Here is a 13,254-nt window from a genome sequence, read left to right as displayed (position 1 = left end):
GAGAGTCAGATGGCAGCCGTTGCGACCCGGGTGGACAACGCGGGGCAAGCGCCGCCACCGCGGTCCGGCTGGGCGGCTGTTTCGTAGAGCCCCCTGCCGCTTCATGAGCAGGAGAGTGATTGTGGCGGCGGGGTAGATGGAAGGGGTAGTGGGGTGCGCAAAGCTGAGTCTGTGGGTTGCTGGGGGTCCCCGGGCTCTGCTCCAAAGGGGTCCGACCGGCCGCTCCGCGTGCGCTTTGGCGGCCAGCTCCCCGGGGGAGTGGAGGTGGGGGAAGTGGCGATGTTGTAAGTGCTGGTGGTGCCCAAGCGCCCCGGCCGTATATACGAATTTCAGCGCCCAGATCGGCTGAGAGAAGGAGGCTTGCTGCATCCCGGCCGGGGCTCCCTGGAGCTCCTTGGGTCGGGGCACTCACGCCACTGTCACCTAAAAGCGCGGAGGGGAGAGAACAATCACAAACAACTTCTGCAAAGTTCTCCCCCCGCCCCCCGAGTTTTGGGTTGTGACTTTTTTTTTCTTCCTCTCTCTCTCGGTCTTTAATGTCTACTTGAAATCCCTTACACTACAGAGGCAGCAGCGGGGCGCGTGAGGAAATGAATAGAGATTCGGGGCCGTGGCCCGGGCCCGCCGAGAGGAACAATCGCCTAGGTCGCCCATTGGCTCGCGGCCCGGTCCGACGTCAGCAATGACAGGTCTCTCCGCACGGGGGACACACACACATACACACACGTACAGAGTCACAACTGCTCGCGCTCCCCTCCCCACCCCCCATCTCGCGCCCTTACTGCTCATGCGCTTTGACCCGGGCACGGATTCTTTTCTCTATTCGTGAGCCCCCTCCCCCTTCGCTCCCGAAAGCTAGGCAGATCTGCTCGGCCTCCGCGCTCTCGGAAGCGAGCGAGGCTGGGGTTTGCCTCTAGCCACCTAAGATTTCGGGGAGGGGGCGTTGCGATGTGCGTCATGTCCTCCTGGAGGCCCGGAGCCCCCAACTCTGCCACCGCCGGCGCGCAGGGAAGGCGGCCTGCTTCGGCAGCTGGTCCCAGGTGTCGGGAGGAGACGAGGGCCGGGGATCCCAGGAGGAAAGGCGGCTGCAGATTAGGAGGCCGAGAGCAGAGGAGCTCCCGGGCTAGCAGCCCTTGCCCCTAATTTTGTTTTCTCGCTTTCTCCGAATTTGCTCGTGTCGCTCAGCTTTCTCGCTCTCGCTCTTTCTCGCTCTCAATTCCACGAGCCTCTGACCACACTTCGCCTTCCTACTTAGATCCTTTCTTCTCCGCTCCTCCTCTCTCTTCCCTCCACTCCATATTTTTCCCGTTTAGCCTTGTCGGCCCCTCTTCCCGGGTGCCTGGAACGCTTAGAGACGGGCGGACTCTAGAATCGGGCCCGGAACCGAGCCCCAGGAATGGCCCAGAGACGGTCATGACCTAGGAGAGGCTGGTTTCGAATCCACGCCTCCCTCCGGAGAGGGCCTAAGGATCCTTCCTCCCCGCCGCAAATCACAGCGAGCCGGGGGTCGATGGGCCACAGAAACAAAGGCGAGGGGAGCGCAGCGAGGAGGGAGGGTCCTCGACCGCAGGTCTCTTCCCTCGGTCCGTCTGCGGTCCTGAACTAGGTACCCAGCCGTCAGACGGAGCCCTGGGAAAGGAGACTTGAGAATCACTTCCACTCTGAACGCCCTCAGGCCACTTGTTGCCCGCGGCCGGAGTCTGTCCTCTACTAGCTTGCCTAGAGCCAAGGGCACGTTTTCCGGCCAGGCTGTGAGAGCCACGGCCGGCCGCGGCCTCCTCTCTCCGGACGCCCTCCTGGGCTGCTGGTTCCTCTGTTTTGGGGTGGGAGGTCGGCGGGTGGAAGAAGCCTTCAGTCTTCATTCCTGGCTTAGCCGAGTGTGGCCTTAACGGGGGCGGGGAAGGGGGGTGGAGAGCGGTTCTTTGTTTGTGCCGACCGGTTGGGGCCGGCTGGAGCACCCGGCGATTTAAAGGGCTGCTTGCCTTCAAGCTGGCCTTGCACTCAGTAGCCGAAAATGCCAACCTAAGTTCTCTCGGGCCTTCCCGGTGGCCACAGAAAGCGCCCTCAAAGCAGTGAAAGACTTAAGAGAAGTTTTAAGGATTGGGTAAAAGACCCGGCTCCCCTAGGAGGGGGTGAGGAGTTTGGACATGTTACAGGGTACCCTGATGGAGTTGACTGAGTTGCCTCAGCCACCCCCAACACCAAGGACTATTCTTAAACATTTCCTGGTCAGTCAATAAGGATTTCTTTTAATTTTTTTAAAATAATTAACTTATGAATAATGGTTGGCAGAGTCTTTGAGACTTTCTTCATTTAATGCATTGTTCCTTGCTCAGGGCCGCAATTTGGTGAGGGATTAACTTCCACAGCGATTTCCCTCGGCTTTGACAAGTCCTGGTCTTTCTGCTCCTCTGGCCGGAAGAGCTTAAGCAAGCTACCAATAGATGCTGCGTTAGCATTACAAAAAAAAAGAAGAAGCTGAAGGAGAGCGTTTGACAGCCGGACCCCTTCTGCTCTGAAACCAAGGGCTTCCACCCAGTAGTGCTGAGGCTAGACTTGGAGGGTTTGTCTCCTTTCCCGAGCTTTCACCCTCTCCCACACTCGCCCTTGCTGGATTTTATCCCCTCTGCCCACAGGTGCCTCCTTTCCGTATGCTTGCCCCCCATTTTCCCTTCCACAAAGCGCTGGTTTCAAGGCGTCCCACCGAGAAGGTGTCTTTTGAATGGTACAGTGGTCTAGGCAAACCCACGGACCCATGATGGGTTCTGAAAACACATAGTCCAAAAACAAACCCAGTGTTTTCCTTTTTGGGACCTCTGGCCCAAAGGCTCTTTCTCCTAACCATTTATCAGCATAGAACTTAGATCTTCCTGTAGCATTCAGGCCTAAGTGTAGGGGCACTGCTGCAGTAGTCCAGCAATTAAATTATTTTATTTAAATTAAAGTATTTACTTTCCCATCCAAAAGTAGGTGATCTACAACCTAATGTTCAGGTTGTTTGTCAAACTAACCATCTACTTTGGCTTCCATTAAAACTGATTTGCACAAAGAGGAACCACTTAGTATAGGCGCTGTGACCCCATCTGTGTCAAAAGCTTTGAATAACAGCACAGAACAGGAGTATTCAAGTTGGTCTTTGGTTGTGGACTCTTTTGGAAACCTGGTGAAGCTAGTGAACTTTAATAATCCTGTGTTTGTTGCCCACACTCATAGCATATAACATTCCATTAGAAGGTGGTGAAAACGAAGATGCTTTTTTTTTTTTCCTTTTGACCATCTGAGTTTGTGGACACCTCTTCCCCTGGAATTCTAAGCACTTCCACAGAAACCAGGGATAAGAAGTAGAGGTTTTACATACATAGACTGTTACTACACCACACAGTGTCTCTTGATAATTTTACCCTTGAAAAGCTTTGAACATGTGTATGACTTTTTGTGCCAACAATGAAAGGGCAGATGCATCTGATTCAGCCAAATTCACGGACAGTAACCCGGCCCCATGGAGCTCCTTCCCAGATGCAGCCTTCTCTTGAAGTACTGAAAATATCTGGATGCATCCTGGGTAGATGCTTCTTGAGAAGTCAGGGGTCAGTTGACCTAAGGTCACTAAGGTTGCTTAATCTTTGCAAGTGCCTTGGAGTCACGTGGTTCACACTTTGGTTGGCTAAACACAGAATGGGACCATGCATTCTCCCAGAGAGACATTTCCCCAGGGATAGAAAGAGGGAGGGAAAAAATCCATTTTACTCATTATTATTTATGAAGAGGGACATTTGGGGTGATTATATAAGGGTCTTCAAGGTGATTCTCTGAAATAAATCCCAAAGCAGTATCCAGCTAGTCACAGATGACAGGTGGGGCACTGAAATCAGGGAGGCATATTTTAGTTTTCAAGTCTCTTCCTCTGAGTCTTTCAGAACCCAGGAAGCAAGGATTCCAGGTTCCATTGACTATTGATTGGGCAGGCTGAGTAGTGGTGTCCCTCAGTAATGCTCAGAATTTTTCTTTCAGAAAGTTATCTCACCACACTTACCCCAAATACCAAATGCTTGACTGGAGCAGTCTACTAACCATGCTGGGGAGTTATAGCATTGTTGAGTCCACATTTCTGCTTAATATACAGAAGGAAAAAAGATATATTCTGCAGCTCAGAGATCTTCAGCAGTTTCAAGAAGCACTGGGGATTTTCATAGGAGCCTGTTCAGAGCGAGTTCCACCACCAGACTCCAAACATCCCTCCAGACATCAGAATCATGCCCTAAGCATGGTTTACTCCAGCCATGATAAAGCAACATCATAAACTAAAGTGATTTTCTAGTCCTGCTGGATAGAAACATATTTGGTGACCCTACCATCTGCCATAGCTCCTCACATCACTGGCTTAAGTGGGCAAAGGTCTAATTTCTCTTCCTTGGAGAGAAAAAAAAAATGAGAGAGATGTACAGTCAATAGCTGGGCTATTTTTTCTATTTTGATCTTTTCATCAATGCTAAGTGATGATCTCTTGCAGGTTATGCTGAGAGCCAGGATCCCAAAAACTGAGGGCCACTGCACAGAGCCTGGCCAAAGCACTAACTTTGTTGGCTGAATATTCTGCATTTTGGTCTGCAGAGTCACTGTTTTAATCTTTTCTTCTCTGTTTCTAGCTAGGGTTACACCCAAAGCAGGGGGGCAAATCCTTTCATAGGTTATTCACAGACAGAATTCAAGATTCCTAGAAGTGAGAAGCTGTCTCTAGTCTTAAGGGGGGAAAATATACCTTAAGCCCCTGAAGCCTTCTATGGGTCCATGACCACATTATAAGAGGAGGTGAGATCTATCAGCATTTTGAAGATAAAGGAAGATACTCCTCCCCTCTGCTATGGAAGTTTGGGGTTTAATTATCATTAGTGGAAGTGCATATGAAAGAAAACATGCTTGGATAAAATTTAATTTCCAAACAAACCGTCTTTTGACAAATGATTAGTAAACATGGTTAAAGGATCTTCCAGAACAGCACTGAGGAATTAAAACAACGGAATTTACATAATAACCACATTTCTCTAGAGAATTCTGCCATCAAATCTTCCCAAAATAATAGAAGAGAGTCATTTCGTAAGTTGTCCATTTAGCTTTTGTTAAGAAGGTTGCTTTTCCTACCAACAAGGCAGCTGTTGGTATTGGAGGCAACCTCAGCTGGTGGTGTAGTTGAAATGAGGCAGACTAGATGCCTGAAAGGGGAAACTCTCAACCCTAAATCATATGCTTATTCTAAATGGAATATTAAATTAAATTCTTCACAATGAAGGTATTCCTGACAGAGCGGCTGTCAGTCACTTCCCGTTCAGACACCACATTGTGGGAACATCGTGGCTGCCACATTGCAGAAGGCTGGTGTCCCTGGTAAAGATGATGCATATCATGTAAACCCCATCACCAAGATCAAAGTCTGCTCCTTTCATGGAAGCCAATACATGTCAAACCTCATTCCAATCAAATCGTCCGGAAATGAATTCAAGATGAATATGTCATAGAATAATGTGACAGTGGAACTGCAGAAGGTCAGGGGTTGTTGTTTCAATGAGAGAGTCGTCAAATATTAATTCTAGAACGTCCAGATGAGTAGACATTGAGGGGGATTAGCTGGTTGCTGGTGGGAAGTTGTGTTGTTGATTTGTATGCAAATGCATCAAACACTAAGGTGTTGTTTTAAGTTTCACTGAAACTCAAGAAACACCCCAAACTCACAACCAACAGAAACAAAAATCAACAACAACAACAACAACAACAAAACATACAAAAGTAACTTACTTCCGACTTAAAAAATAACTTCAGCAGACCAGTATTCAAATGAGGATACTAACTTACTTGGCTCTTTCAGGGCGTTTCGGTAAAGCCGTATTCGTTTCCTCATCACCAAAGAAGTCTTGGATCTCATTTTCTGACTTTAAGCCTGTTTGGGAAGAAAAGACAGTCACTAGTTAAATGATTTCCTAACATGTTTGTATGGCAAGACTGTGTGGACTGAATGTATGAGTGAAAAAGAAAGTGCTGGTCTGAAGAGCTTTTCAGTGTTTCTTTGACTATTTTCAAATTTGGAAGGGAAAGAATTCTGCTGAGAACTGTCCCTCTTTACAGCAAAATAATATATCCTGGGCGATGAAAAATATTTAAAAAACATCATTTTCCAACTAGACTTTAATCTGTAACTTATTTGTGGGTCTCTTCGCAAATAGAGGTACGCACCCTTTCCATCAGCCAATGTTCGAACATATTTCATGCCAGAAATTGAAATTTTTTAAATCTGAGAAGCCCCCATCATTTTCTTTAAACTTATTAATTAATTAAGTATAGCGAGAAGGCGGGCTGGGTGTCCTTGGGGAGGTTAGCAGGTTAAAAATTGAGTTGTAAGTGTTGAAACTGATAGGAGAGGGAGTTTTTTGCAGATTCGTAGCTCCTGTTATGCCCAAGGTGATGTGGAATCCCTAAACCTCATATGGCTTGCACCTCCTCACCCATTTGGAAGCGGTAGCTGTTGGTTTTTCAAAGTTAATGTAAAATTCATCAGATTGCGGGGAGATCTTTTCTATCATTTGGTCCTGTCTGTCCACATTTCTTGCTCAAGAAGCTCAGAAAGAACCCACTCCACCCCCAAAATATTCGCATTCCTTATCAGATTTACTTTGTGGATACAGCTACCCAGTCTTTGGCCATCTTAAAGACTTAAACCCATCCTGGAGAATCTCTGCATCTGTCAGGCAAGGCTGAAAGCAGTGGAGCAGCCAAACAGGCGATTCACCCAGCCCCAACCCTCAATTTGGACTAGAAAGACAAACAGTCATTGAAAAGTTCTCAGGCTGGACAAACACAGCAAGCTCTCTGTCAATGAGGACGTCTGCCTGTCTTGACACTCCAGCCCACAGAACAAGCAGTTGTTTAACTTGTTGAACCACAGGCCAAATCCAAGTGGGGCTCTGCTATCTCAAAGGCTTTCCAGTTCTCTGTGCTCAAAGATCTCTTTCTCTAGCCTTCAATCCCCAACCCAGGCTTGAACTGGCTTAGGTGTTTTCACCCTTCCCTCTCCCTTCTTTTCTAGGTTCAAGTCTGAGGGGTGGGGGTAGGGGGTTAGACTCACCTTTTCCCAGAGTGTTTTATTTATTTTCAATTCTTTCTAACCAAAAGGCATCTGTCCCCAAAGGTAATAAGCTCTTTCCCGCACAGATCAGGAAAGAAAGGAAGCCCAGCTTCACATTCCTACAGAAGGGCGGCATGCTGGGAGTCCTTGCTCTAAAATTTCCTCATGGCAGGATGTCTGGCACAGGAAAAGTCCTGGTTGGTTGGAACTAATAGAATTTACTTTTTTGCTTCAGAGGGAAATGGGTGTGAGTTTCCCTAGAGACCTCTGTCCACCCACAATGCTGCCCGAGCCCTCCCTTGGAGAGGCTTGGGTCACTTCTACCCCGAGTCCTGGCGGTCCTTTGTGCATTATAAACCCAAAGGCATGCAAACAAATGTTTCAGAGGCTGGACTTCAGGCAGGCAACTGGGACCGACCTTAGGCTGCTCCTGTAGCAGCTCCATCACCGGCCTGTGCACGGAACCTGGGTAAATATCTTCTCCTTTGGTTCAAACTCTGACCCCACTTAGCAAGCCAGTCATCTCACTGAAGGAGGGGTAAGAGAATCTAGGAGCTGTCCCTGGGTCCCTGGACCTCAGATTATTGCCAACCCAGGGATCTAAAAGCCCTGAAAATTCTCGGCTTGGTTTCCCCCAAATGGTTGCTCCTGACTTGTCTCCTCTTCACTCCAGCCCTGGGCACTGAATCTCCAGCCGGGAGCACAACCTGGAAACTTATTAGAATCTGCCTTCCTTCCCTTGAGACAAGGAAAGGGTGCCAATGAGCATCGATAATTCATCGTGTTAGGGGAGAGCCACGAAAGTGGGGCCAGTGGGTACGGGCAAAAGGCATCATTTTTCTTTGCGGGGGAACACCAAGGCTGCACGTTGTGGGGTCGTGAAATCCAAAGGGAGTTTCCTGCCCAAGGTCAGAGGTCGTCTTCAGCCTGCTTCCCAAGCCAGCGATCTCAGTCCCGGAGCCTTACCCGCTGCTCCACACTTATTACCCCGCGGGCGCGCCGGCAAAGGGATGCCCGCCTCTCGGCCACAGCTCAGCCAGCGGGGCAGGTGCAGAGCGGGGGGCGGGGCGGGGGGGTGTTGCCTGCAGGATGCTTAGGAGCGTCCCTGCTAAAGGCAAAACGGCTCCCGGCCTCTGCCCGCGGTCTGCGCTCGCCAGCTGCACCCGGCACCTCCCGGGCTCCCCTCCGTTGGGCCCTCAGGCGCCAGGAAGTTGGGCTTCGAGGCTGAGTTGTGCGACGGCCTTGGCTCATTCTTCTGCTCCCTAGAGGGAGAAGCTAGGGTTCCTCCAGCTGGGAGCTGAAGTCGGGGCGACCTCCGTGTGTCCAGAATAGAATCTGCGTTAGTGGGTCCCTTAAAGGACCAGCCTGGACATTGAACCGTCCCTTTGAATCGCTCCCTGCCTCCAAGCTGCCGGCGGCTAAAGTGGAAGGGTACGTGGTGCCTCTTCGCGGGTCGCTCTGAGGCCATTGCTGTTGGAAAGGGGGTAGAAATATGACCTTGAACTCCAAAGGGAGTTTCCTGCAGACGGTGCAGGCCAAGTTGCGGCCCCTCCAACGCCCCTTCTCCATTCCTAAGACCTCGCTGGCTCCCAGCTGTCCCCACGGACTATTCATCAACTCCAAACTTTCCTATTAAACCTTTGGGATACTGCTAGATTTCTTTCACAGTCTGACTCTGTTCCCGCCCCACTGGTCCCTAATTTCTAAGGCTTCTAGATGTCTAGGGTAGTGCCAAGAACCCCAGATAGCTGCGGCCTTCTCCCTTGGGACCTAGTCGTAGCCCTAGTTCGCATCCGGGAGAAAGAAAGCCAAGTCCCCATTCCACGGGAGGCCGCGCGCAGAGAGTGGATCCAGCGGTCAGCGTCCCGAGGCAGGACCAGACCGCACGAGGGCGAGGATGCGGGCCCGCAGCTGACCCAGCCGGCATCTCCCGGCAGGTTGGGGCGGAGAGGCTTCATCATCTTGCAGCCAGCCGGCCTAACTCGGCTCCTTTGACCCCGGAGAGGGGAGCCGTCCTGGGTGAGGGTGGGGGGCGCAGGACGGAGAAGCTGCCTACAGGCCCCCCCTTCTCCTGCGCCGGCCTGGGGGCGAGGGAAGCTCAGGGCCATGACTCCCCTTCTGGTGCCAACGGTGGGGCACCCAGGCGATTTACAGAGAGGGGAGGGAAGGCGGACAGGCAACGAACTGCTCTTGGTCCGAGTGCCAGTGGGAGCCCCATTCATCCCCCTTGCCCACCCCCCTCTGAGTAGAAGGGATGGACTCATCCCCAGCGTAGCCTCTCTCCGCGGAAGGGCCCCCTCCTCCCCTCAGTGTCAGTGGGGTGGGGCCTATACCCATAGTTGGGGGGCTAAGGAGGGGGAAATGGGGATAAACATCTAGCTGGGCCTTTTACCCCAGAGGGGTTTGGGTGCCAGTGGCCGAGATAAGGGTGCGTTCTACCCCGCGGCTGGGGGTACAGGTCCGGTCAGCTTGCCCCCCGGACTCACGCACTTACCCTGCTCCACCTGTTGCCGAGATCGCCTCATTTCTGCACATCACTTTGGGGTGGCTGAGGGGGGACCACAGAACCCTCCAAGCCTCTCTTTTGTGGTTCCAGCGAGGCGGTCATCTTTCATTTCTCCTTTTCCAGCTTTCGGGGAGCAGTTAGGGAATGTATGATGAAGCAGAAATGAGCCGTCAGGATGATATTTTAATGGCTTATATGTCACGTTGGTGCATGTGGCTTTGAACTGGAGCCGCTTGCGTTTCCTGCAGAGAGCGCCGCAAATCCCACTTGATAACTTCTACAACCCACAACTTTTTTTTTTTTCCTCTCACATTCACTCTTACTCTGTATATTTGGACGCGTTTCCTAAAAATACCCTCTTGTCAACGTCCCCCTTGGATATTCCACGGACTGGAAAGAAGAGGACTGATTTTTCTTTTTTGAAGAATTATTTTCCCTCTTCCCCCCTCCCAACCGCTACCCTTCTCTCCTCAGTTCCCCTCCCTTGTTTTTTCTTTTTTTTGAAAAGCAGGCGAGGTGGGTTCAATATTTGTTCTCCCTGGTGAAAGCAGTACAGCCTCTAGAGAAAACTTCACCTTGCAGATAAGATTTTTATGACTACTGTGAGGCAGGATCCAAATTCCCCTTACAGGAAACAGAAAAGACTCTGAGTGGCTCCACTATATCTTTTTTGAACAAAGTGTATGGCAGTTAAAACAAACAAACCCTCAATCCCTTTGCCTCCATTCCCCATCCCAGTTCTGCTCAAAGTTGGCAGGGAATTCAGGGGCTGCTGCACTCAGACTTGTTGCTGGGGACTGACCATTTGATTTTTTTTTTTCTTTCTTTCTCAAATTTCTGTTTCCCAGCACAACAAGCTCAAATGCTCAGCCAGGTTCCCTCAGACACCAGGAAATCATCCCAACTAAAAGAAGTCCAGTTTTGAGGAGGGAGAACCCAGGAAAAGAGCAGCTCAGCTCACCAACCCCAAGCAGGAGTCTAGTTGGTGAAAAGACCAGAAAACCAGAAAGGAGGAGAGGCCGACTCTGACCCTGCCTTCCTGCAGCCAGTGCAGCCTGAGCAGGCAGCTGGGCAAAAATATTCATTTTCATTTTCCTCTCGCCCAGGCACTGGTGAGTTTCCTAACCGGGCTGCCTGTGAAAGGATGAGTTGAGGTCTCTTTGTCTGAGAAAAGAGTTTAGGGCTCTGATTCAGCTGCAAAGAAGCCAAATGAAGTTAGAAACAAAGGGCAAATTGAAGGATTCCGACTCTTGGCTTTTTGTGTTTTCCTTACTAGAAAATAATTAGACCTAATGAATATGCAGACGCTTCTGCTAAACCCTCGGCCCGGGCTGCTGGGTTTTAAACAGAGTTGCGGAGAAATGCAACCTTCATCCCCCAACCCCCCGTAACTGCATGCATTTTTTGAAATGCATAAATGTTGCTCGCCTTAATTGATTGAGTCACAGGGATTTTTTCCCCTGCTTTTAAGTGCCATACTCCTCTACCTTTCAACAATCATTTTAATATATAGTCAATGGCTCTTTGTGGACGGGACAAAAAGCAACTACGCGCAGTTGTTGAATAGACTTTGCGCTGGGCAAAGACAGGTTAATCGAGGGCTGCATCGCGAAAACAAGCGAGTGTTGTATGTTTGCACTGAATCCAAATGTCTGCATTTTCCTAACTAAATCAAAGGGAGTGTTATTTCTTTTTCTGCTCACTCATCTGAAGGTAAGTAAATTTTCTCTGGCGATCAAAAGCCTGGTCGGCAACAAAGACCGCGCCCGCTTTTTCCACCGTCCTGGTGTGGCGAGTTGCGGAATTTCAATAACTGTGACAAGGGTGACTGATTTGTGAACTAGAAAAGGTTTGAATGTCACAAAATTTACATTGGTCCTATCTATCGGAGATTTAAATACCAAAAAAGTATTCGGGGATTTCTAGGGAGCTCTGGGCAATCCTGAAGAACAATGGCGCGTTGGGAAATTTACAGTTTTACCTGAATGAAAGGGGCCCGGGTTGGGAACACGAGTGCATAGGGAGGGGTTAGCGGGAGGGGCAGACAAGGGAGACTAGGGAAAAGGGAGAAAAGAAAAGAATAACACAGGAAAGGAAAAAAGAAAAATCGGCAATAATGTTTTTAATTTGCTTTAAAAAAACAAAAACAAAAACAAATCAAACTTCAACCAGGAAAGTTAGAGCTCTGATCCACCTGTGCTTTTTGTTTTTCTCGGGGGGGTGGGGTGGGTGGGGTGGGTAGGGCACAAAAAGCCTGATTGATTTAATAACAGTGAGAAAAATCGAGGCAACCGCTCATCCTGAGAAATAACATTTCTTGTGAAGAGAGAGTGGAGTGTCTGTGCGCTCCCGCGATCTTAAATTATAAGCAGGAGGGGGACGAAGCAAGAGGGAAGCAAACTTCAAAAGGACCAAATAACAAAAGCCTCCTTTGCTTCCCTTCAAGGCGGGGACAGGGGAAAAGAAAGAAAAGAAAGTTGCTGAATCGGGACATTCTGGAAGTGCCTTAGCTGTGTTTACCAGCCCCATCCCCGCCTCCTGTTCTCGGAGACGCCCGAAGTCGCTAATCGTTCAGCTAAGAGCAGGTTTGCAGAAGGACAAGATAGAGAAAGACAGAGAGGTGGAGAGGGAGAGGGGTATGAATAAAAAGAGAGAGAGAGAATGTATATGACTGCGAAAAGGAAAAGAAATTGTGGCAAAAATTTTTTTCCATGAGAAGAGGGAAAATTTTGGCTTAAAAAAAAAAAAAAAGTTGCTACTCCTGGCAGCCCTGTTTGTCAAAAGGGGATGTCAAGCGCTTTACAATACCTGGGATTGATGAGGCGGGCGGGCCAATGAACGGCGCGCGGCGCCTCGGCGCGCCCTCCGTTGGCGCGGCGGCTGCGGGCGGGGGGAGTGCCGGCACACCAATGGGCGCCCGCGTCAGCAGCACGTGACGCCTCCCCCTGCTCCCATTCATCAAGGGGGGGACGGTGTCGTCCTTTCAATTCATTTATCTGCAGGAATGATTGCTGCTATCAGTCTCGCGCTCACCGCCCGGCTGAGGAGGTGAAAGTTTCTCCCCAGGAAGATAAACCGCAAAAGACAATATTGTGCATGATTTGCGCCTTTTCTTTGGCTTTTTCCTTCTTTCTTTTTTTCTCCCCCTCCCCCCCCCTTTTTTTTTGCAAAAAGCAGAGGGGGAAAAAGGAGAGTGAAGGAGCGAGGAGGCGAGCCTGAGAGAAAGGAGAGAGAGAGAAAAGAAAGGGCGAGGGGCTAGTGGAGAAGTGAGGAGGGGCGTACGGAGCGAGGCGGAGAGAGAGCGAGCAGTCGCGGCTCCGGCGCTCACATTCCTCTATGCTACAAATCCGGGAGGAAGTTTTTTTGGGGGGCTGAGATGCTCCATGCCTTTCCCCGGGCAGCCTTGACGCGGGGTCCTCTCGGCAGAAACTGAGCGACGAGAAAGTGAGAGCCGGGCCGGCGGGGTCCGCTCGGCGGGCGCCGGAGCCCGCTTTGCTCGCGGCCCGCAGCCGTCCGGCTTCCCTGCGCTTGGCCAGGCGGGCGCCCCGGCGCGCCGCGCCGCTGCCTGCGGGCTAGGACTTCGCGAGGTGGGTCGACTCCTCCTCCCTCCTCTTCTTCTTCCTCCTCTTCCTCC

At 50.4% G+C, this 13,254-nt stretch overlaps 2 protein-coding genes across 2 annotated transcripts in view; one reads left to right on the top strand and one right to left on the bottom strand.

Annotated features, from left to right (window-relative positions):
- LOC105001842 overlaps window positions 1-7,250 on the bottom strand; it is a 34,462-nt gene extending 27,212 nt beyond the window's left edge. Inside the window, 6 exon segments of the mRNA XM_010858291.1 lie at window positions 59-423; window positions 875-1,085; window positions 1,611-2,080; window positions 5,848-5,932; window positions 7,115-7,135; window positions 7,137-7,250. Of these exon segments, the coding sequence (XP_010856593.1) occupies window positions 59-423; window positions 875-1,085; window positions 1,611-2,080; window positions 5,848-5,932; window positions 7,115-7,135; window positions 7,137-7,250 (1,266 nt within the window).
- Window positions 7,251-12,454: 5,204 nt separating this feature from the next.
- ZIC1 (Zic family member 1) overlaps window positions 12,455-13,254 on the top strand; it is a 4,339-nt gene continuing 3,539 nt past the window's right edge. Inside the window, exons 1-2 of the mRNA XM_010858290.1 lie at window positions 12,455-12,548; window positions 13,047-13,207. Coding sequence (XP_010856592.1) covers window positions 12,455-12,548; window positions 13,047-13,207 — 255 coding nt within the window. The remainder of the gene's footprint in view (window positions 12,549-13,046; window positions 13,208-13,254) is intronic.

The sequence above is a fragment of the Bison bison genome, unplaced genomic scaffold (assembly GCF_000754665.1).
Source record: "Bison bison bison isolate TAMUID 2011002044 unplaced genomic scaffold, Bison_UMD1.0 scf7180017864384, whole genome shotgun sequence".
Lineage (NCBI taxonomy): Eukaryota > Metazoa > Chordata > Mammalia > Artiodactyla > Bovidae > Bison > Bison bison.
Note: the sequence above shows the minus strand (reverse complement) of the source record. Positions and strands in the feature narration are given on the sequence as shown.